The 26,091-nt window shown below is 26.8% G+C and overlaps 1 protein-coding gene across 1 annotated transcript in view; it reads left to right on the top strand.

Moving 5' to 3' along the window:
* The window catches only part of Past1 (putative achaete scute target 1), an 80,417-nt gene that overhangs the window by 52,313 nt on the left and 2,013 nt on the right, over positions 1-26,091 (top strand). The window contains exon 2 of the mRNA XM_075290969.1: positions 25,859-26,032. Within this exon, the coding sequence (XP_075147084.1) occupies positions 25,859-26,032 (174 nt within the window). The remainder of the gene's footprint in view (positions 1-25,858; positions 26,033-26,091) is intronic.

The raw sequence follows: 26,091 nt of genomic DNA, 5'->3' as shown, positions 1-26,091 counted from the left end.
TGATGAAAAATTGATTGTTTGAAATAAATTTTTAATTAAAAATTTAAAAAAAAAACTGTCATTCACTTTTTTTAACTGACATTGTCTTGCGAATTTGATTAAAAAGTTAATTGTATTAATTAATATTCTAATGGAATATATTTTCAACTTCAATCAACTGTTTAATTTCAACTTCAATCAACTTTTTAATTGGAAATATTTTGCTGATATTTTTTTCTGCACACAAAACAATATTTTTTTAACTTCAATCACGAAATTAATTGATCCAATTAATTTGTAATTGAAATGTCTTCAATCACAAAAATGATAGTATCAATTAAAAATTAATTGAAAGTCAATTAAAAAACTAATTGAAAGTCAATTGTAAATTAAAAAATTCATTGACACAATTAAAAAATTATTTATAATATTAATTTTTGTTTCAATTAGAGAATTTGTTGAATCAATTAAATGTTTAATTGAATATCTCAATTAAGATTTTAATTGGAAAAAATTTCTTGAAATTTCTTTCTATGTGTGTAGAGAAAACAAAAATACCTTTATTATCTATAATTATTTTTTGACCAGTTTTGTTTCTGGTTTTGTTAATTTATTTTTCGATTCTATAGTTTGTGGTATGTATGACAGAAATATTTTTATTTTCCAAGTAGAATTTTTTTATTTTCCAAGTTGGAAGCAGGCCCGGTTCCAAAGATTTTGTCTTTACACTAATGATTTTGGTATTGATTCCGAGGCAAGAAAGCTGAGAATTAAAGCAAGGTTTAAATTAGAGGTGTGCACGTGACACGAAATTGTCGTGACTCACGAAAATTTTCGTGATTCGTGCGTGAGTCGTGAGTCACGCTCATGACAACAGCGTGAGTGTGCGTGAGCGTGATTAACAAACCAAAATGTCGTGCGTGAGCGTGAGTCACGAAAATAATATCTTCGTGAGTGTGCGTGAGTAATGAATTACACTCACGACAACATTCCTGCGTGCGTATGCGTGAATACAAATTTTCTTTTCGTGAGTGTGCGTGAGCGTGAGTCCTACCAAAAAATACCATGCGTGAGTGTGCGTGAGTATGATTTTTCTGTCGTGAGTGTGCGTGAGCGTGAGTAAACTATTACTCACGTGCACACCTCTAGTTTAAATATGAGTTTTGCGTACTTGATCCGACACTCAAAAAAAGTGAACCCAATTGAATACAAATTTGTAATTAAAATTTTTGTCCTTCAAACTACGAAATTTTCTTTGACAAGTGAAGAACAATAGGTTAGATTAAAGTGGCAGCCCGATTAAGTTTCAGGCTCACTTAGACTATTCAGTCCATTGTGATAAAGTGAAAAACAATAAATATGCTTAACAACTTTTCCTGGATTTGTCGCATAAACAATACTTTTTTATGAAATCGGCGTGACAACTGAGCGTGTAATATAGTTTAGTTAAAATTTTCTAAAATCAACCAAAATGCTCCTTCATAGTGGGTCCATTATTTTCGAGTGTAGGAGGAAATTTTAATTTATTCGTTTTTTTTTTTAATTTTTTTCTTCATGCGCTATCAAGTCATTTAAAAACGTTTTAGCTTAAATTTCCGAAGTCAGACTGGACTTCAAGTAGAAATTATGCTAGGTTTAAGTGTTCAAAAACATCTGCTATTTTTGAAAGCTTTCTTGCATTGTAATGAAGATACCAAAATTTAAAGACTATTTCATTAATTTGGAAGTTTTTTTTCAGAATTATTATAGCCAAGTTGATATTAGTCAAACAAAATTTTCTTTCCTGTAAATTTTTATTCGATTAGCTATAAAGGCACTAAGTGGTTTCACTGCAATGTGGAACGCCGTTCGGACTCGGCTATAAAAAGGAGGTCCCTTGTCATTGATCTTAACATGGAATCGGGCAGCACTCAGTGATATGAGAGAAGTTCACCAATGTGGTATCACAATGGACTGAATAGTCTAAGTGAGCCTGATACATCGGGCTGCCATCTAACTCGGCTATAAAAAGGAGGTCCCTTGTCATTGATCTTAACATGGAATCGGGCAGCACTCAGTGATATGAGAGAAGTTCACCAATGTGGTATCACAATGGACTGAATAGTCTAAGTGAGCCTGATACATCGGGCTGCCATCTAACCTAACCTAACCTATGATAACAGAGAAATGCGTCCTGTATTCTAAGCAAAATTCGTATTGGCATTTTAAGCCATGCTATTTTTGACCTCACGAAAATAGTTTTTTTTTTCAGTGTGGAGAAAATCGTTGCAATGCTTGCAATGAAAATAATTTCTAAATAACGGAAATTCTGTTTGTCTGAAATTTAATTTCGGAGAAAAGTATTTTTTTTTTCTACGAGTGTATGTCTAATGCCCTATAACAAGTCCATTTAAAATTCATTCCAGATCCAAAAATAACATTTTAATAGCTTTTTAGGCTATGCTTTCATTTGCTGAGTACTTCCAAATACGATGAGAAATATGTAACTAGGGGTTTTTTAAGTGTTTCTATGTAACATACACGAGTATCAAAACCATTTATTCTCCACATCAAATAAAATCAAATAATTGTCGTTACATTTCGAAACAATACGCCCTTCGAATATTTGGACAAGTAACGACAAATGAGACAATCTAAGTGCGTGAGATTAACACTCCCATTTACTACTATATGTACGTTTTTATTGGGTGAAAAATGTGATAAAAACGAGGCTTGGTGTTTTTCGTTACCCGCATTTTGGAGTGAATGAACTTCCTCGTAAATTTACATATGCAGTGATTTGTTGTTGATCCCCCCTTAATATGTTATCATTAAATGTTTGTGCCTAATTTTGTAAATCGAAAGTTCAATGACGAAATTTTACTTGCTTTTCGAGTCATTGTCTTCAATACTAATGGCTGACTATGTTCATTTCGATTTACATTGACATTGAAAATCATTTGCACGAGAACGTTATTCTTCATTTCCCTCGCATTTTCCTCTTATTTATTTATTTATTTATTTATTTTTGGTAATTCTTTGGGGTTGTTGTATTTTGTATGTATTTCATTTTTCTTTCGATGGCCATTAGAAAATGTGTTTATTTATACAATGGGACATATTTATTTTACTACATCGAAAGAAAAAGCTACGTAACATTAACGAAATTAGAATTGAGCCAACGAAACAATTTCAGAAATACAATCCATAGAATTTCAAGTTCCGCGTGCGGTATTAGGTTCATTGGAAAGGGATTGAGCTCAGCTTTCATAATCATTAAAGTCTTCATTAGAAATGATTTTGTGAAAATTTTGTCAAAATTTTATTTCTATTGAAGATTTAGTCAAAATTTTATTTCTATAGGAAAATTTTCAAAAATTGTATTTCTATAGGAAAATTTTGTCAAAATTGTATTTCTATAGAAAAATTTGTCAAAATTTTATTTCTATAGGAAAATTTGTCAAAATAGTAAATGTTGTCAAAATTTTATTTTACAATTTTGGGATTATTCGTTTGGCTTGAGCTTGAAGAAAATTTTTGATAAAATTATTTCTAAAGAACATTTTTGATAAAATTTTATTTTTATAGAAAATTTTTGAAAAATTTTTATTTCTATAGAAAATTTTTGAAAAATTTTATTTCTATAGAAAATTTGGTCAAAATTTTATTTCTAAAGAAAAATTTTGTCAAAATTTTAATTCTATAGAAAATATTTGACAAAATTTTATTTCTACAGACAATTTTTGACAAAATTTCGTTTCTATAGGAAATTTTTCAAAATTTTATTTCTATAAAAAATGTTGTCAAAATTTTATTTCTATAGAAAATTTTTTTCATTGCAAAGGGATTGAGCTCAGCTTTCATAATCACTAAAGTCTTATTAGAAAAGATTTTATGAAAATTTTGTCAAAATTTTATTTCTATTGAAGATTTTGTCAAAATTTTATTTCTATTGAAAATTTTGTCAAAATTTTATTTCTATAGGAAAATTTGCAAAAATTTTATTTCTATAGGAAAATTTGTCAAAATTTTATTTCTATGGGAAAATTTGTCAAAATTTTATTTCTATAGAAAATGTTGTCAAAATTTTATTTTACAATTTTGGGATTATTCGTTTGGCTTGAGCTTGAAGAAAATTTTTGATAAAATTATTTCTAAAGAACATTTTTGATAAAATTTTATTTCTATAGAAAATTTTTGAAAAATTTTTATTTCTATAGAAAATTTTGCCAAAATTTTATTTCTATAGAAAATTTGGTCAAAATTTTATTTCTAAAGAAAAATTTTGTCAAAATTTTAATTCTATAGAAAATATTCGACAAAATTTTATTTCTATAGAAAATTTTTGACAAAATTTCGTTTCTATAGAAAATTTGGTCAAAATGTTATTTCTAAATAAAATTGTTGACAAAATTTTATTTCTATAGAAAATTTTGTCAAAATTTTATTTCTATAGAAAATTTTGTTAAAATTTTATTTCTAAAGAAAATTTTTGACAAAATTTTATTTCTAAAGAAAATTTTTGACAAAATTTTATTTCTATAAAAAATTTTTGACAAAATTTCGTTTCTATAGAAAATTTTGTCAAAATTTTATTTCTAAAGAAAAGTTTGTCAAAATTTCATTTCTATAGAAAATTTTGTCAAATTTGTATTTCTAAAGAAAATTTTTGACAAAATTGTATTTCTATTGAACATTTTTAACAAAATTTTATTTCTATAGAAAATTTGGTCAAAATGTTATTCCTAAAGAAAATTTTTGACAAAATTTTATTTCTATAGAAAATTTTGTTAAAATTTTATTTCTATAGAAAACTTTGTCAAAATTTTATTTCTAACGAAAATTTTTGACAAAATTTTATTTCTATAAAAAATTTTTGACAAAATTTCGTTTCTATAGAAAATTTTGTCAAAATTTTATTTCTATAGAAAATTTTGTCAAAATTTCATTTTTATTGAAAATTTTGCTAAAATTTTATTTCCATAGAAAATTTTGTCAAAATTTTATTTCTATAAAAAATTTTGTCAAAATTTTATTTCTGTAGAAGTTTTTGTCAAAATTTTATTTCTATAGAAAATTTTGTCAAAATTTTATTTCTATAGAAAATTTTGTCAAAATTTTATTTCTAACGAAAATTTTTGACAAAATTTTATTTCTGTAGGAAATTTTTGACAAAATTTCGTTTCTATAGAAAATTTTGTCATACATTTATTTCTATAGAAAATTTTGTCAAAATTTCATTTTTATTGAAAATTTTGTCAAAATTTTATTTCTATACAAAAATTTTGTCAAAATGTTATTTCCTATAGAAAATTTTGCCAACATTTTATTTCTATAGAAAATTTTGTCAAAATTTTATTTCTATAAAAATTTTTGTCAAAATTTTATTTCTTTAGAAAATTTTGTCAAAATGTTATTTCTATAGAAAATTTTTGACAAAATCTTAGAATTTTTTTTTAAATTTTTTTTCCTATAAAAAATTTTGTCAAAATTTTATTTCATTCGTTTTGTTTTGTTATTGTTGGTTTATTCTTCAATCATTTTGTTGGTTTTGAGTTCAACTTAAAATCATGCATTGACTAAACTACAAGTGTAGCTTAACCAACAGAGGAAAATAATGTTTGTCAAATTTATTTGGGCAAAGCCCTATATACTGCAAGAAGGTTGGATTTTACCACAAAAAAATCTATAGAAAGTAATTATTGACAAATTTTTTATTTCTAAGAAAATTTAGTCAAAATTAATTTTCCATAGAAAATTTTGTCAAAATGTTATTTCCTGTAGAAAATTTTTGACAATTTTTTTTCTACAGAAAATTTTGTCACAATTTTATTACTATCGAAAATTTTTTTAAAGTGTTCTTTCTATGGAAAATTTTGTCAAAATTTAATTTCGATAAAAAATTTTGCCAAAATTTAATTTCTATAAAAAATTTTCGACAAAATTTTATTTCTATAGAAAATTTTTGACAAAATTTTATTTCTATAGAAAATGTTGCCAATATTTTATTTCTATAGAATATTTGGTCAAAATTGTATTTCTATAGAAAATTTTGTCAAAATTTAATTTCGATAAAAATGTTGTCAAAATTTAATTTCTATGGAAAATTTTGTCAAAATTTTATTTCCATAGAAAATTTGTCAAAATATTCTTTCTATAGAAGATTTTGCCAAAATTTTATTTCTATAGAAAATTTTGCCAAAATTTAATTTCTATAGAAAATTTTTGTCAAAATTTTATTTCTTTAGAAAATGTTGTCAAAATTATATTTCTATAGAAAGTTTTTGACAAAATCTTATTTCTATAGATTTTTTTTAAATTTTATTTCTATGGAAAATTTTTGAAAATTTTTTATTTCTATAGAAAATTTTGTCAATTTTTTTTTCCTATAGAAAATTTTGTCAAAATTTTATTTCATTCGTTTTGTTTTGTTATTGTTGGTTTATTCTTCAATCGTTTTGTTGTTTTTGAGTTTAACTTAAAACCATCCATTGACTAAACTACAAGTGTAGCTTAACCAACAGAGGAAAATAATGTTTGTCAAATTTATTTGGGCAAAGTCCTATAGAAAATTTTTCACAAAATTTTCTTTCTGTAGAAAATTTTGCCAATATTTTATTTCTATAGAAAAGTTTTTCAAAATTTAATTTCGATAAAAAATGTTGTCAAAATTTAATTTCTATAGAAAATGTTGTCAACATTTTATTTCCATAGAAAATTTTGTCAAAATTTTATTTCTAACATATAGAAGATTTTGCCAAAATTTTATTTCTATAGAAAATTTTGTCAAAATTTTATTTCTATAGAAAATTTTGTCAAAATTTTATTTCTATAGAAAATTTTGTCAAAATTTTATTTCTATAGAAAATTTTGTCAACATTTTATTTCTATAGAAAATTTTGTCAAAATTTTATTTCTATAGAAAATTTTGGCAAAATTTTATTTCTGTAGAATTTATAAAACAATTTTTGTGTTATATTCCAGCAAAAAAGGAGCTTCCAAAACAGTAGTTTGGATCCCCAACTTGTGATCCGAAATTTCCACACGGAAATTTAAATTTTACATGGACTTGTCATAAGACATCATTTTCGGGTCCTTTACATTGCTTTAGAAGTTATGAATTTGGAAGTTAAAAAAATTTAAAAGAAATTAAAAAAAAACTTCACCAATTCCATTTTTTACTTTTATCAATATTTTTTATTAAACTTTTATTTTCTTATTAACAAATTTTTACAATTTGAAATACTACGACCTGAGTTTGTTGGCACCATAACAAAACGCATTAGCACACTCAGCCACAAGTGCCATTGAACACCAAGCGTCGAAAAGTCAATTCAAACGTAATATGGCACCACGGCATTAAAGTATTGAAAATTCTCATAATTTGCAAAACTTTTTCACTTATATGGAAGTGACAAAGTCAACTGACACAGGTTCAAATCCCCTCTGTGGTAAAAATTTTATTTCTACAGAAAAATTTGTCAAAATTTTATTTCCTATCGAAAATTTTTGACAAATTTTATTTCTATAGAAAATTTTCATTAAAATTTTATTTGTATAGAAAAGTTTCATTAAAATTTTATTTGTATAGAAAATTTTTATTAAAATTTTATTTGTATAGAAAATGTTGTCAAAATTTTATTGCTATGGAAAATTTGGTCAAAATTTTATTTCCATAGAAAATTTGTCAAAATTTTATTTCTATAGAAGATTGTGCCAAAATTTTATAGCTATAGAAGATTTTGTCAAAAAATCGATATAGAAGATTTTGTCAAAATTTTATTTCTATAGAAAGTTTTGTTAAAGTTTTATTTCTATAGAAAATTTTGTCAAAATTTTATTTCTATAAAAAAAATTATCTGAAAATTTGGTTAGATAAAATTAGCAATAATAAATTAAATTTTAATTTAATTCAACTTGTTCTACGATATAAACCACTGTGCTTGATACATTCATTATACTAAATATGGTTGCGAGTATTAGAAAATCATTAAAAATAAATTAGTATTGAATAGACCAAGTGAAGTGCACACCTTTTTTTCAATTACATTTAGGGTTAATAATCTTGAAATTTGACCTTTTTCGAATTTAATATTTATTCGAATAATTCGTGTTGCAGTTCTTGATTTGTCGGTTTTTTGTTTAGCATTTTTTTAAATCAAATAATTGTTTTTTCTTTATTTGTATTGGCCAGCTGACAAAAGTTGAAAGCAATACATCAAGAAGACAACAAAAACAACACCAACAACTACAATGTAGTTCTATTGTTGGCATTTTTGTTGTTGTTGTTATCATTGCCCTGTTTGGGTTCTCATTTAGCCAATGTAGCGTATTTTGTTGCATACATGCCGTACGCTGCCTTTCTTCGTACATTGCTTTTCTTTTTTAATACGTTCATTGACCTTTTTCGGCAATGAACTTAGTTTGCTGAGTTTGACATAATTTCAATGGGAACTTACATGATTGTCGTCGACTTGCCGCCACAACATACATGACAGCAAAGACCATATTTTTATGTGGCTATTCCATGGACTGGCCATTTCATTTTCTTTTTTTTTGAAACAGTATTGCTTGAGCTTTGAGCTATGATTTCTAGCTCACCTACTTTTTTATTATGCCTAAAGCAAACCTCTTTTATAGATTTCATATTTGTTTAGGAAATAAATGTAATTAATTAATGAAAATAAACCTGCGATATGAGGTTGATCTCAAAACTAAACGAAGAATATTAAATACCAATTTTATTTCTATAGAAAATTTTTGACAAAATTTTATTTCTATAGAAAATTTTGCCAATATTTTATTTCTATAGAATATTTTGTCAAAATTTTATTTCTATAGAAAATTTTGTTAAAATTTAATTTCGATAAAAAATGTTGTCAAAATTTAATTTCTATAAAAAATTTTAAAATTTTATTTCCATAGGAAATTTTGTCAAAATTTTATTTCTATAGAAGATTTTGCCAAAATTTTATTTCTATAGAAAATTTTTGTCAAAACTTTATTTCTTTAGAAAATTCTGTCAAAATTTTATTTCTATAGAAAATTTTTGACAAAATCTTATTTCAATATGTGTAGGGTACAACTATACACATAAAAAAGTTTGGAAAATGGTATTGTAAACCTTGTTCGTTTGTTACAGTTTTTCGAAAAATATTTTTTTGTTACAATTTTTTTTTTCTTGCCCCAAACCAAAAACGTTTTATTCAATAATCGCCCATCAAGCACTGATCATTTCTGACGGACTGCCGTAAATATTGAGGTTCTGTAATTAAAATTTAATATTGTTCTACGCAATGTCACTCAACCTTTCGAAAGCCAATTTAATTCTATTTAATTCATTTTGGTTTAAATTTTCTAAAATTATCTAAATTTTCTAAGATTAATTGTTCCTTTTGAACCCACCAGTCACTGTTTTTATACCCTCCACCATAGGATGGGGGTATATTAACTTTGTCGTTCCGTTTGTAACACATCGAAATATTGCTCTAAGACCCCATAAAGTATATATATTCTGGGTCGTGGTGAAATTCTGAGCAGGGTTGGCCTGTCACAAACAGTGACTTTTGCGACATACATTTGCGACGGTATAATACGTATGTTGCAAAAGTCGTAAACCTACTGTAGAAAATCAAATTTTGAATAGAAGAAATCCTGAACATTTTTTAATTTAGTTTGACAGCATTCGCTGTGACTTTCTGCAGAAATTTGTGAAAGTTTTCCCATGGTCAAGCCTATTTTCTTAGGTGGTATCGAAATTCCCGTTGGTGAGTGTGCAAGATACCTTGGGATTATATTGGACAGGAGACTGAACTTAAAGCTAAGAAAGGACGAGAAAATCCACGGTTACCCTTTACTCGTGCAAAGGCACTTCTTCGCACATACCATCGTCTTGGATATCATCGAATTCGCTGCCTAGCTGACGCGACTAAAGTATTTTCAGTTTGCGACTTTTGTTGCTTTTTCTACATTTACGACGCGTATGTGACGTTTACGACGTTTACAACTTTGCGACAGTTGCAAACTTAAAAAAGTTTGATACAGACCATCTCTGATTCTGAGTCGATCTGAGAATGTCCGTCCGTCCGTCTGTTGAAATTACGCTAACTTCCGAACGAAACAAGCTATCGACTTGAAACTTGGCACAAGTAGTTGTTATTGATGTAGGTCGGATGGTATTGAAAATGGGCCATATAGCCCCCATATAAACGGACCCCCAAATTTGGCTTGCGATTGTTCTAAGATCCGGCTGAAATTTCGTACATGGTGTTAGTATATGGTCTCTAACAACCATGCAAAAAGTGGTCCATATCGGTCCATAATTACATATAGCCCTCATATAAACCGATCCCCCGATTTGGCTTGCGGAGCCTCTAAGAGAACCAAATTTCATCCGATCCGGCTGAAATTTGGTACATGGTGTTAGTATATGGTCTCTAACAACCATGCAAAAATTGGTCCACATCGGCCCATAATTATATATAGCCCCCATATAAACCGATCCCCAGATTTGGCTTGCGATTGCTCTAAGAGAAGCAAATTTCATCCGATCCGACTGAAATTTGGTACATGATGTTAGTATATGGTCTTTAACAACCATGCAAAAATTGGTCCATATCGGTCCACTTTTACGTATAGCCCCCATATAAACGGACCCCCAAATTTGGCTTGCGATTGCTCTAAGAGAAACAAATTTCATCCCATGCGGCTGAAATTTGGTACATGGTGTTAGTATATGGTCTCTAACAACCATGCAAAAAGTGGTCCATATCGGTCCTTAATTACATATAGCCCCCATGTAAACCGATCCCCCGATTTGGCTTGCGAAGCCTCTAAGAGAACCAAATTTTATCCGATCCGGCTGAAATTTGGTACATGGTGTTGGTATATGTTCTCTAATGACCATCCAAAAATTGGTCCACATCGGCCCATAATTATATGTAGCCCCCATATAAATCGATCCCCAGATTTGTCCTCCGGAGCCTCTTGGATTAGCAAAATTCATCCGATCCGGTTAAAATTTGCAACGTGGTGTTAGTATAAGGCCGCTAATAACCATGCCAAAATTGGTCCATATCGGTCTATAGTTATATATAGGCGATCCCCAATCACACAAAAATTGGTCCTTATCGGTTCATATTCATGGTTGCCACTCGAGCCAAAAATAATCTACCAAAATTTTAGTTTTATGGAAAACATTGTCAAAATTTTATTTCTATAGAAAATTTTGTCAAAATTTTATTTCTATAGAAAATTTTGGCAAAATTTTATTTCTATAAAAAATTTTGTCAAAGTTTTATTTCTATAGAAAATTTTTTCCAAATTTTACTTTTATTTTCTATAAAAAATCAAAAATTTTATTTCTATAGAAACTCTAAACTTAATTATATACGTATTTAATCGGCCTTGTTTAGGTTGATATAAACCACGTATGGACTATATGGTATATATTACGGTGTTACACACAAAAAAATTTCACGAAATTTTTTCCAATTAAAATTTTAATTGAGTTTTAAAAAATATTCAATTAAAAATTTAATTGATTCAAAAAATTTTTTAATTGAAACAAAAATCAATCACAAAAATAATAGTATCAATTATTTTTTTAATTGGATCAATTAACTTTTTAATTGACCTTCAATTAATTTTTTAATTGATACTATCATTTCTGTGATTGAAGACATTTCAATTAAAAATTAATTGGATCAATTAATTTCGTGATTGAATCAGAAAAAAAATTTTGTGTGTAGGAAGTTTTAAGATACCTTGCCATCGGCAAGTGTTACCGCAACCCAAGTAATTCGATTGTGGATGACAGTCTTCAGTAGAAGTTTCTACGCAATCCATGGTGGAGGGTACATAAGCTTCGGCCTGGCCGAACTTACGGCCGTATGTACTTGTTTGAGTTTGAAATATCGGGCTGCCTCTAAGCTGGCCTAACCTGTCATGCATAGATGTTCTTGACGCCATATTGCATCTATTCCATCTAAATTTCCTAATGCATCACTTTTACAACAAAGAATTTAATTTCTTTGATTAATTTCAGTCAAAAGGGAAATTTATTTGTTGAACCTTTCTTTAAATGTGAAGTTAATTTTTCTGTGTATTTTTTATTGACCTGCTTACTGTCCTTAGATTACGTTAGTGTCACCCTTGGTATTTTTATTGGTTGTGAAATCATTTATTCTATGACATCATAAAACAATGCTTATCGCATTATGAAGTTATTTGTTATAACCTAGATGAAACTTTTATTTCACCTTGTAGAATTCAAAATTAACGACATATTTTGTGATTTCTCACCTCAGAAACATACCAACTATAGGCTACTTAAGTATTGTATTATTATATAATTTATTTTTCTCCTACTTTATCATAAAATTATGTCTACTAAATTGTATCAGTACGTATATATATACTTATATAGTAGACAACTTGTTAGTTATCAGACTACAGTCTCTTAATAAATGAAAAAATATCTGTTACCATGTCTTATCATCATGAGACTTGCGGCGCTTTTATTCTCTGTTTGCTCTGTTCATTCACTTTACCTAAAATACAGCGAATAGTAATGGAGGAGTTCAAATTGCAAATGAAATATTTCCCAGTTTAGTTAATAATTTATATCACATGTTTAGCATTAAATTGCTAAATGGCTTTGAAGGTATACGAACGATTGTTAGTGCTTTTTCTTGGCGGCGGCAGCTGAAATTGCTACTACTCTAGTGAAGAATGCCTTTAGAAAAGATAGAGAAATACGATGATTTCTGTTGCTGTCTACACCATCGTCATCGTTCGTTTTTTTTTTATTTGGTGTTTTTGTAAATTTTGCAATTTCCCTATTTTTTTTTGTTTGTTTTCTTCTTGGTTTTCTTTTCGGTCATGTTCCCAATTTTCACTAAGCTTTATGGTTATTATTTAGCCCAATTGTTTTTTTTTTTTCTCTTGTCTGTCTGCTTTTCTCTTCAGCTACCTTTGTTGTTTTTTTTTCCAATCTCTTTATGTTGTGACACAATTTTGACGTTAAAGTTTAATTTGGACTCTTTAACTATAACAAATTGTTTTCCTTTTCTTCTTTTTCTTTACATTAACATATTTTTCTAGAAATTCTTTCCTCATCATCTCCTTCCATCACTTCTTCCAACGATCGTCAGCAACAATCTCTTGAGTGTGTTGAGCCACAACCCGTGCTATTTAACGCAAGACAACGAATTCATGAATTGTTAGAAAGATTGAAGACTTCTGCTCTTGCGAAATTTCAGAAGTGCAAAAAGTAAGACAACGCCTTCCTTCCTCATTTCATATTTCTTTTTGTTCAAGTAGAGTAGAATTACATACACGCAAAAAAAAAAAATTACAATAATTTCTTCGAAACGAAATGTTAGTCGAACCAAGTTTTCTTAAAGTATTTTCTTTAAGCGTTTGTAGAACTCGTTTGGTAAACTTTGCTACGACTGTCTCCAATTCGGTTAATTTATCTTAAATTAAATACCTTACACATAAATGGTAGTTTGTCTATAATTTCGTTACGAAACCTTTTTCGTATGCCTTAAAAGGGAGCACATCAAAACTCTGAAGTTGTATAATAAACTTTTGCTTTAAATTTTGTTAATTGTAGCAATTTTCTTGTTTGTTTTATTTATTTTTTGGCTTTGTTAATTTGTTGATTCTATATTATTTTTTAAATTGTGAAATTTAAATGGTTACTATACCACGCTCCATTCGGATTCAATAAGATGTCTTTTGGGTGGCTACGAGTGTGGTTAGAAAACTCGATACACTTCTATAGAAATAAAATTTTGACAAAATTTTCTATACATATAAAATTTTGACAAAGTTTTCTACACAGACAAAATTTCACGAAAAAATTTTCCAATTAAAGTCTTAATTGAGTTTTAAAAAATATTCAATTAAAAAATTAATTGATTCAACAAATTTTTTAATTGAAACAAAAATTAATCACAAAAATTAATAGTATCAAGAAATTTTTTTAATTGGAATTAAGTTTTTAATTGACTTTCAATTAATTTGTTAATTGATACTATCATTTCTGTGATTGAAGACATTTCAATTAAAAAATGTATTGGATCAAAAAAAAATTTCACAAAATATTCTATAGAAATAAAATTTTCACAAAAGTTTCTATAGAAATAAAATTTTCACAAAAGTTTCTATAGAAATAAAATTTTGACAAAATTTTCTATAGAAATAAAATTTTGACAAAATTTTCTATAGAAATAAAATTTTGACAAAATTTTCTTAGAAATAAAATTTTCACAAAAGTTTCTATAGAAATAACATTTTGACAAAATTTTCTATAGAAATACAATTTTGACAAAATTTTCTATACGATATAAAATTTTGACAAAATTTTCTATAGGATATAAAATTTTGACAAAATTTTCTATAGAAATAAAATGTTGAAAAAATGTTCTATATAAATAAAATTTTGACAAAATTGTCTATAGAAATAAAATTTTGACAAAATTTTCAATAGAAATAAAATTTTGACAAAATTTTCTATAGAAATAAGAAAAAATGCTCTATTCAGAATGCCTCTAGAAAAGATAGAGAAATACGATGATTTCTGTTGCTGTCGTTCGATTTATTTATTTGGTGTTTTTGTAAATTTTGCAATTTCCCTATTTTTTGTTTGTTTTCTTTTTGGTTTTCTTTTTCGGTTTGACAAAATTTTCTATAGAAATAAAATTTTGACAAAATTTTCTATAGAAATAAAATTTTGACAAAATTTTCTATAGAAATAAAATTTTGACAAAATATTCTATAGAAATAATATTTTGACACAAATTTTCTACAGAAATAAAATTTTGAAAAAAATTTTCTATACACACAAAAAATTTTTTTTCTGATTCAATCACGAAATTAATTGATCCAATTAATTTTTTAATTGAAATGTCTTCAATCACGAAAATGACAGTATCAATCACAGTTTTAATTGGGCATAGAAAAAATTCTTTATTAAAAAATTAATTGATTTCATTAGCAAATTTCAACTAAATTTTTAATTGATTCAATCAAAAATTTAATTGATGTTGATTGCAAAACTCAATTAATTTATTAATTAAAAAAGGTAACTATTTTCAATTACTTTCTGAATTGATTTAGAGTTCTTATTTAGATGAACAATTGATTGTTTGAAAACCATTTTTAATTAAAAATTTTAAAATTTTCTATCATTGACTTAATTAACTTAATGTTTCTATCATGATTAAAAAGTTAATTGTACCAATTAATTTATTAATTGAAAAAATTTTCAACTTCAATTAACTTTTTAATTGGAAATATTTTGGTGACATTTTTTTCTGTGTAGAAATACAATTTGAAAACATTTTGTATAGAAATAAAATTTTGACAAAATTTTCTATACAAATAAAATTTTGACAAAATATTCTATAGAGATAAAATATTGACACAATTTTCTATAGAAATAAAATTTTGACAAAATTTTCTATAGAAAAAAAAATTTTGACAAAATTTTCTATAGAAATAAAATTTTGAAAAAATTTTCTATAGAAATAAAATTTTGAAATATAATATTTTTGAGAAATAAAATTCTAACAAAATTTTCTATAGAAATAAAAGTTTGACAAATAATTCCATAGAAATAAAACTTTGACAAAATTTTCTAAATTTTGACAAGAGAATATTCTGTAGAAATAAAATTTTGACAAAATTTTCTATAGAAATAAAACTTTGACAACATTTTCTATAGAAATAAAATTTTGACAAAATTTTCTATAGAAATAAAATTTTAACAAAATTTTCTATAGAAATAAAATTTTGAAAAAATTTTCTATAGAAATAAAATTTTCAAAAAATTGTCTATAGAAATAAAATTTTGACAAAATTTTCTATAGCAATAAAATATTGACAAAATTTTCTATAGAAATAAAATTTTGAAATATAATATTTTTGAGAAATAAAATTCTGACAAAATTTTCTATAGAAATAAAAGTTTGACAAATAATTCCATAGAAATAAAACTTTGACAAAATTTTCTATAGAAATAACATTTTGACAAAATTTTCTAAATTTTGACAACATTCTCTATAGAAATAAAATTTTGACAAATTTTTCTATAGAAATAAAATTTTGAAATATAATATTTTTGAGAAATAAAATTCTAACAAAATTTTCTATAGAAATAAAAGTTTGACAAATAATTCCATAGAAATAAAACTTTGACAATATTTCCTATAGAAATAGTATTTTGACAAAATTTTCTAAATTTGGACAACATTCTCAATAGAAATAAAAAAACTTTGACAAAATTTTCTATAGTCATAACATTTTGATAAAATTTTCTATAGAAATAAAATTTTGATAACATTTTCTATAGAAATAAAATTTTGACAAAATTTTTTATAGGAAATAAAATTTTGACAAAATTTTCTATAGGATATACAATTTTCACAAAAGTTTCGATAGAAATAACATTTTGACAAAATTTTTTATAGAAGTACAATTTTGAAAAAATTTTCTATAGTATATAAAATTTTGACAACATTTTCTATAGGATATAAAATTTTGACAAAATTTTCTATAGAAATAAAATGTTGACAAAATTTTCTATAGAAATAAAATTTTGACAAAATTTTCTATAGAAATAAAATTTTGACACTATTTTCTATAGAAATAAAATTTTGACAAATTTTCTATAGACATAAAATTTTTACAAAATTTTCTATAGAAATATCATTTTAACAAAATATTCTATATAAATAAAATTTTTAAAAAAATTTTCTATAGAAATAAAATTTGTAAAAAAATTTCTATAGAAATAAAATTTTGACAAAATTTTCTATAGAAATAAAATTTTGACAAAATTTTCTATAGAAATAAAATTTTGACAAAATTTTCTATAGAAATAAAATTTTGACATAATTTCCCATAGAAATAAAAGTTTAACAAAATTTTCTATATAAATAAAATGTTGACAAAACTTTTTATAGAAATACAATTTTGACAAAACTTTTTATAAAGATAAAATTTTAACAAAATTTTCTATATAAAGATCATTTTAACAATTTTTTTTTAAATAAAATTTTGACAAAATTTTCTATAGAAATAAATGTTTGACAAAATTTTTTATAGAAATAAAATTTTGACAAAATAGTCGGTAGAAAAAAAATTTTGACAAAATTTTCTATAGAAATAAAATTTTGACAAATAATTCCATAGAAATAAAATTTTGACAAAATTTTCTATAGCAATAACATTTTGACAAAATTTCTTTTAATTCAATTTTTTATAACTTCTTTCAAATAGGTTAAAAACAGAGTAAGAATACATAAAATGGTACAAATTATTTAAATTTTGCCGACAAAAATACTAAATCCAATCTGAAAAAATTGTGATTTTTTGAAAACATTTGAGGTCAAACATTTCCGACAAGCGTTAGTATCCATTAAAAATTATAAAAATTATTTCTTTGACAAAATATCACAAAATTTTTGAATTTACATCCAAAACATTTAATTCGGATCACACCTAAAGAAGTGATGCATATTCAGTGCAACGGCTGTTGAAATGGAAGACTTCCGTCCTATGACAAGCCCATGTTAAATTCATCGCTTCTGCGTCAATTTTGCACCACTTCCGGATCCAAAAAGAACATTTTCATTACTTTTTTGGCGACGCTTTTTTTGCTGGGTACCGATGACCTCTTAGAAGGACATTCGAAAAAGACACCAAATTCTATTTTTCCACTTAGTTTCGATTTATTTCTCGGTGTTATTTTAAAGTAGAGGCTTTAATCTAAAGATGATTCAATTTGTAAGAGGAAATTTCCCAAATGTTTTCTCCATAAGGAGTTAGCATAAAGGGCCCAAAATTGAGTTATCTCTCCCAGCCAGATCTATACTAAAGGCTGTGGAAAGGTTCATTCACCCGATCCGAAACATGTACAGTCCAGGCGTGTATAGATTTGTATCTGGCGTTTTCTTTTCAATGGCTCTATTAACCATGTTCCTTAATCTATATCTGTCCATAAAAGCTCGAAAAATAATTGTATAATTAGATATAATGCATTTGGACGTCAATTGCCTGTTTCGGTATCAGGCTAACATGAAATATGAAAAATATTTAAATTTGAGATAATTTTGGTTGATCAGTTCTATATTTATGGAATATATTGCCCAAATCAGTGATAAACAATGATGAGAAAAATGTCTTAGTCAAGCTGAATAAAATTATAAATTAGGCGCCCAACATTAAATCCCGTGGGCGCCCAATATTAAATCCCGTGTCTGCTTCTAGCCCAAATGCGCCATTTGTCCTTGTTTCTATGTCGTGAAAAGTATTGGAGCAAAGTAATCATTTTTAATGTTAATAATGCTAAAATAAAAAGATATTCTGATTTATAATACTGGACCGATTTCGAAAAAATCCCCAAAATTTATGGAAATTCTCAATCAAATCTACAAATATGCGTTTTTTTTTTTAAATTTTGTCTAAGACCATACATTTGGCCATTACTCGATTTAACTAAGATGATATCAATGTAGCGGACCTATAAGTTAAATTCTTATGCCCAATTTATAATAAAAAATGTTATAAACACTTTATTGCACAAAATTTATTTTTAAAGCTTTTGCATGAATAGGATTAAAAAAAATTTTCACGTAAACTCTTAAAAGTTTAATTGTTTACTCACGCGATCGCAAAATACTACTCTCGCGTGAATCACTACATATAAAAAAAAGAGATTTTTGAGAGAAAGTTTTCCAATGGTAGATTCGTGGGAACTATGAAGAAAGAAATACTTCTCCCGAAAAACAATTTTTGAAATCATTGAGTAGTTGGGACGACTTGAGATATTTGCATATTGCGTGTGGCACCCTCACCATCTCCCACCACAAACTTTACTTTGTGTCCATTCTATTTCGCACAACCTTTCAATTAGTAACAATTAAATGTTTATTTGTAGCATCTCGATTTCGTTGGCTGCACAACTCGGTAGAGCGCCAAAGATCATTCGTCGCTATTTACTCGTGATGATGCATTAAGCAGCCGGTGGCTATAGTAGTTGGCTTGACTTACTTACTTTGCTCTCTCCTTGGCTAGGTTTGTCGGTTTGTTTGCGTAGCGGTTTGTTTCTGTGGTGCTACACTTAAATCAACTTGAGCAATAGGCGCAATTTCATTCGGAATCTGTAACTTTGGTTTGCTGCTGGTGGTCATTTGTTGGACTATTGCTTTCCATGAACAATGCACTCGAAATTGTTTTCTTAAGTGTGTGATATAGCTGCGCTTATACATAAAAATGCTTGGGTGCATTTCATGCGATCTATTGAATTGTATTTTGAAAGATCACTTTTATTAGTCAATGCATGATGACTGGTTGCTGGGCAGCCCACTTAGTAATTGGGAGTTTGACTTTGGATTACAAGCGATTGGCTTTGTAATCACACTGGTGGACTAAACATTGAACCCTGGAAGCGTTTTGTTTTATCTCTGTTATATGTAAAACAAATAGCCTATGTGTTGACCTAGTTTTAAGTTCTTGATATCAATAACCAGCCATTATAAAATGAATTGAATTCTTGTGAGCAATAACTGTTTCGAAGAAAAATCTTTTGGGGTCATTTTCATAAATAAAGTTAAGAATGCAGCGGAATCGTGGAAGCATTTGTTTAAGGAAGTTAACGTAAGCCACGTATTTTTTGGTATCTAAAATCACGGTGAATATTCAGATCATAGCTGAAACGAAATGTTACCACGGTTGCCACTCGAGCCAAAAATAATTTACCAAAATTTGGAGAAAATTCTACCAAAAAACTACCAAACAAAAAAATCTTCCATAGAAAATTTTGAGAAAATTTTATTTCTTTGGAAATTTGGATTTTTTTTCTATTACAATTTTGTCATAATTTTATTTCTATAGAAAATTTTTATAAAATTTTATTTCTATAGAAAATTTTGTCAAAATTTTATTTCTGTAGAAAATTTTGTCAAAATTTTATTTTTATAGAAAATTTTGTCAAAATTTTATTTCTAAGAAAATGTTGTCAAAATTTTATTTTTATAATTTTGTCAACATTTTATTTTTATAGAAAATTTTGTCAAAATTTTATTTCTATAGAAAATTTTGTAAAAATTTTATTTCTATAGGAAATGTTGTCACAATTTTATTTCTATAGAACATTTTGTCCAAATTTTATTTATATAGAAAATTTTGTCAAAATTTTATTTTTATAGAGAATGTAGTCAAAATTTTATTTCTATAGAAAATTTTGTCAAAATTTTATGTCTATAGAAAATTTTGTAAAAATTTTATTTCTATAGGAAATGTTGTCACAATTTTATTTCTATAGAACATTTTGTCCAAATTTTATTTATATAGAAAATTTTGTCAAAATTTTATTTTTATAGAGAATGTTGTCAAAATTTTATTTCTATAGAAAATTTTGTCAAAATTTTATTTATATAAAAAATTTTGTCAAAATTTTATTTTTATAGAAAATGTTGTCAAAATTTTATTTATATAGAAAATTTTGTCAAAATTTTATGTCTATACAAAATTTTGTTAAAATTTTCTATAGAAAATTTTGTTAAACTTTTTTTATTTCTATAAAATTTTTGTTAAAATTTTATTTCTATAAAAAATTTTGACCACATTTCCTACAGAAATAAAATTTTGACAAAATTTGCTATAGAAATAAAATTTTGGAAAAAATTTCCTATAGAAATACACTTTTGACAATATTTTCTATAGAAATAAAATTTTGACAAAATTTCCTATAAAAATGTCAAATTTATTTTATTTCTATAGAAAATGGCGTCAAAATTTTATTTTTATAGAAAATGTTGTCAAAATATTATTTCTATAGAAAATGTTGTCAAAATTTTATTTTTATAGAAAACTAGCGTAACCCGGCCCGCTTCGCTGCGCCTTCCGAAGCGTATTTGGAGGAACATTTTGCATTAAATTAGTCAACTATATCCTTCGTGCTGAAAACAAATTCGAAAAGATTTCAATTCTTTTAAACAAATCGGACTGCTTGATTTTTCGTTTATAGGGACAAATACGGCGGGAGAGGGTGTACCCGTTCCACCAATTTTTTTAATAATGTTCTGTATTCAAGTAGTTGGACAATCTTCTATATTTCTTGTGAATTGTAAGTGGGGTTTGTCAAGGAAAGGTATCCTTCTCCTCAACATATCTGAAAATTAAGCACTATATTATAATAACATACAAAGAATTACTGTTTCCCATCCAATAAATCGGGAAAAGCAAAAGTAGTAAAAAATTTTACCACATTGACATTTGCTAAAATGTTGGAAAATGATGCACCCTCTACGTTGGCTGCCAATTTCATGTTCAAGTTCTTTACTAAAAAGAAGTCTGGCAGAAGCCTGTACAAAAATCATAAAATTATGTACCGAGTTCCCATTTACGGACAACCCTCTACTTTCAATTTAAAAAAAAAAAAACGGACAAAAGGGAACCCTCTCACCACCTTCGCTCCACTCCGACCTGATATCGGACTATCACGTACCCTATATTAATTTCGCAACTACTCAATGGTCCCTATAAATTCTATCGAAGTAAATCGATAAAGTTTATTTCAATTTTCCCCTTCCCCAACCAGATATCGAAAAATCATATAGTAATTTAAAAATTATGTATAAATTTAATCACCTCCTGCCACGTCCCTGTAAATTTCAAGTAGATCGGCGATGTTTAAATTTTGCTCTATTGTTTTAAAGGGACGTCACTTTCCCCGATACAATATCGACACCCCTAACCTTCCCTGAAAATTCTTGAAACTTTCCTTCAAGTGTGGGGCAAGGAAGGTTGCCTCTTCGTTCATAACCTTCCCCCACTGCCTTTGTAAATTTCAAGAAAACTTAAATTTTTTTTGTAGTTTTAGAGGAGGACCTCCTCCCCGACCAAATGTTGAAAAGCGTATCTTTTGTAAACGTCCCAGAAAATGTCAAGCAAATTATAAGCCTAAAGGGGCGGTTGACGGAGGTTACGATCTCTCCCCAGTCCTCTGTAAATTTCAACTAACTCGGTAAAGTTTAATTGTTTCTCTGTATGTACTTAAGAGAAGCGCATGTCTCCCTATGTCCTTTTATTTTTATTAAAAAATCAGGAACCTGATATAAATTTCGTAACCCATTTTTTCTGTAAAATTTCAGTCGGCGGAGTTTAGTTTTGTTTGAACTTTCAAAAAAAAAAAATTGGGCAAAGGGGTGGTCCTCCTCCCCGACCAAATATCGAAAAATAATGTAGCGGATTTTTGTCTACATCCAACCCCAACATTCAATGAAAATTTCGAGCAAATCGCATAATTTTCTTCCAAGTTTAAAAAAGTAGGGCAAGGGGGAGGTCCCCCTCCCCATCCACATATGAAATCATCGGGTACCCCATATTAATTCCATAACCTCACCACATGTTCTCTGTAAATCTCAGATAATTTAGAGAATTTTAGTTTTTTCACTGTACTTTAAAAAAGTCGAACAAAGGAGAGGCCCCCCTCCACCACCAAATATCGAAATAAAAAGTAGCGGATCTTTGTCTAGATGCCAACCCCAATCTTCAACGAAAATTTCAACCAAATCGGTCAACTTTGGTCCAATTTTCAAAAAGTCCGACAAAGGGGAGGTCCCCCTCCGCGACCAGGTGTCAAAAAATGAGGTACCCTATTTTCACCACATGAACGCCCCCTACGATCTCTGAAAGTTTCAAGTAAATCGGTTCAGCCATACAAACAAACAAACAAACAAATAAACAAACATAGATTGAATTTTATATATATAGATTTTGTCAAAATTTTATTTTTATAGAAAAATTCGCCAAAATTTTATTTCTATAAACAATTTTGTCAAAATTTTATTTCTATAGGAAATGTGGTCAAAATTTTATTTCTATAGAAAATATTGTCAAAATTGTATTTCTATAGGAAATTTTTTCAAAATTTTATTTCTATTATATTTCATATTAGCCTGATACCGAAACAGGCAATTGACGTCCAAATGCATTATATTTAATTATACAATTATTTTTCGAGCTTTATGGACAGATATAGATTAAGGAACATGGTTAATAGAGCCATTCAAAAGAAAACGCCAGATACAAATCTATACACGCCTGGACTGTACATGTTTCGGTTCGGGCGAATGAACCTTTCCACAGCCTTTAGTATAGATCTGGCTGGGAGAGATAACTCAATTTTGGGCCCTTTATGCTAACTCCTTATGGAGAAAACATTTGGGAAATTTCCTCTTACAAATTGAATCATCTTTTCTCCCACTGTACATCATTTTTTCATATAACTTACAAGTTCCTTAATCTTATTTTTATTTCGTTTTGTTACATAGTAATGCAACAACACGAAATTTATTTTTAGAAAGCTAATTTGTTAGAATTCACCTAAGTGGTGAACAGTCGAACAATACTTATTGTTTCTACAGTCAAATACAACAACTTACAGAAACTGGTTTTCAGGATACAACAACAATTCTAACGCGTACATTAGTTGTGTTTTTCCTAGTTTTACGACGGGCTCATCGTTGCATATTATATTTCATGTTAGCCTGATACCGAAACAGGCAATTGACGTCCAAATGCATTATATCTAATTATACAATTATTTTTCGAGCTTTATGGACAGATATAGATTAAGGATCATGGTTAATAGAGCCATTGAAAAGAAAACGCCAGATACAAATCTATACACGCCTGGACTGTACATGTTTCGGTTCGGGCGAATGAACCTTTCCACAGCCTTTAGAAACTTTCCACAGCCTTTATTTCTATAGCAAATTTTGTCAAAATTTTATTTTTATGAAAAAAATTTTGTCAAAATTTTATTTCTATAGAAAATTTTGTAAAAAATTTATTTCTATAGGAAATTTGGCAACATTTTATTTCTATAGAAAATTTTATCAAAATTTTATTTCTATAGAAAATGTTGTCAAAGATTTATGTCTACAGAAAATTTTGTTAAAATTTTATTTCTATAAAAAATTTTGTCAAAATTTTATTTCTATATAATTTTTTTAGAAATACAATTTTGACAAAATTTTCTATAGAAATAAAACTTTGACCACATTTCCTATAGAAATAAATTTTTGACAAAATTTTCTTTAGAAATAAAATTTCGACAAAATTTCCTATAGAAATAAAATTTTGACAAATTTTCTATAGAAATAAAATTTTGACAAAATTTCCTATAAAAAATGTTGTCAAATTTATTTTATTTCTATAGAAAATGTTGGCAAAATTTTATTTTTATAGAAAATGTTGTCAAAATATTATTTCTATAGAAAATTTTTTTTATAATTTTATATTTTATAATTTTATTTCTATGAAAATTTTGACAAAAAATTTTTTTAATGAAAATTTTGTCAAAATTTTATTTCTATGAAAATTTTTTTCAAAATTTTATTTCTATAGAAAATTTTCTAAAAATTTTATTTCTATAGAAAATTTTGTCAACATTTTATTTCTATAGAAAATTTTGTCACAATTTTTGTTAAAATTTTATGTCTATAGAAAATTTTGTTAACATTTTATTTCTATAAAAAATTTTGTCAAATTTTTTTTATAGAAAATGTTGTCAAAATTTTATTTCTATAGAAAATGTTGTCAAAATTTTATTTATATAGAAAATTTTGTCAAAATTTTATTTCTATAGAAAATTTTGACAAAATTTTATGTCTATAGAAAATTTTGTTAAAATTTTATTTCTATAAAAAATTTTGTTAAATTTTTATTTCTATAAAAAATTTTGTTAAAATTTTATTTCTATAAAAAATGTTGACCCTATTTCCTATAGAAATAAAATTTTGACAAAATCTCCTATAAAAGATGCTGTCAAATTTTCTTTATTTCTATAGAAAATTTTGTCAAAATTTTATTTCTATAGAAAAATTTGTCAAAACGTTATTTCTCAAGAAAATTTTGCCCAAATTTTATATCTATGAAAATTTTGTCAAAATTTTATTTCTAAAGAAAATTTTTATATTTCATTTCTATAGGCACATTTTTAGATCTAATCATACCATACAGTAAAGGGTGATTTTTTAAGAATTATAGAGACATTTACACAAAAAAAGAAATAAAATGCATCAAATTTTTATTTGAATCGATAATTTTTGAAGATTATTGCACGCAAATCTTGACCACGACTGCGCCCCAAAATGTCCATTCGCTTAGTACAATTTTGGCCATAGCCTTTCAAAAATTTCGTATCTCACACATAAAGCTTTGAAACATGCATCTATGCATGTTTCATTGCCAACTATTGCCAACTTTTTGGGTTTCGACCGAAATGGGTATTGGGCGCACATGCCAATACTTGCACTACTGTATGTCTTTTGCCTTGTTTTTTGCTTTGCGACAACATGAAGGGGTCTTTTGAGGATATAAAAATCTATAATGTCCAAAATGGACTTATAGACATTTAAGGACAAATTACAAAAAGTTACAAAATCAAAGGACAACAACTGATCATAAAATCCTAAACTCGAATTTTCCACCTTTGTCTCATCTGTAAAGTCGACTTTTGGATTTTCATTACAACCTTTTCCATTTCTATTCTTCGTAAACTCTTCTTTAAAACAACGACATTTTAAATTTTACTAAAAATTTTTTACGAATATATGAAATGTCTACGAAATATTCTACATTAACTTTTCTGTGAAAAAATTTCGTACTTTTAACGAAACTTTCTTCAGATTTCATCTGCTCTAAAATTTCTTCTTATATATTTCATTGATCTAAACATTAAAATATGTTATAAATATATCGTTTTTTGAAATTACTTAATCACTTATTTTATTTATATATATTTATAAAAAATATTTCCCCTTTGTATTCGAAACTAAAAACTTATCAACAATTTATTTTATCTTGAATTTTTTTACAGGTGGTGCCTTTGAGGGTGTTATCGATGATAATGTGTCACCCTTCGGTTATATGAAAGGTGAAGGCATTGATGCCGGTTACGGTGAACACGATTGGATTTGCCAGAGAGATAAGGCACGGACAGATAATATTTTCAATACACTTGGACCGGTCGATGGTAAAATTTCCGGTCAAGGTATGTGTCATGAAATTTGAAATTCCATAACATGGATTACAAAACTCTAACGAATTTCG

Source organism: Haematobia irritans, chromosome 1 (assembly GCF_050003625.1).
Source record: "Haematobia irritans isolate KBUSLIRL chromosome 1, ASM5000362v1, whole genome shotgun sequence".
Classification (NCBI taxonomy): Eukaryota; Metazoa; Arthropoda; class Insecta; order Diptera; family Muscidae; genus Haematobia; species Haematobia irritans.
The sequence above is the reverse complement of the archived record's forward strand: the minus strand, read 5'-3'. Positions and strand labels throughout refer to the sequence as shown.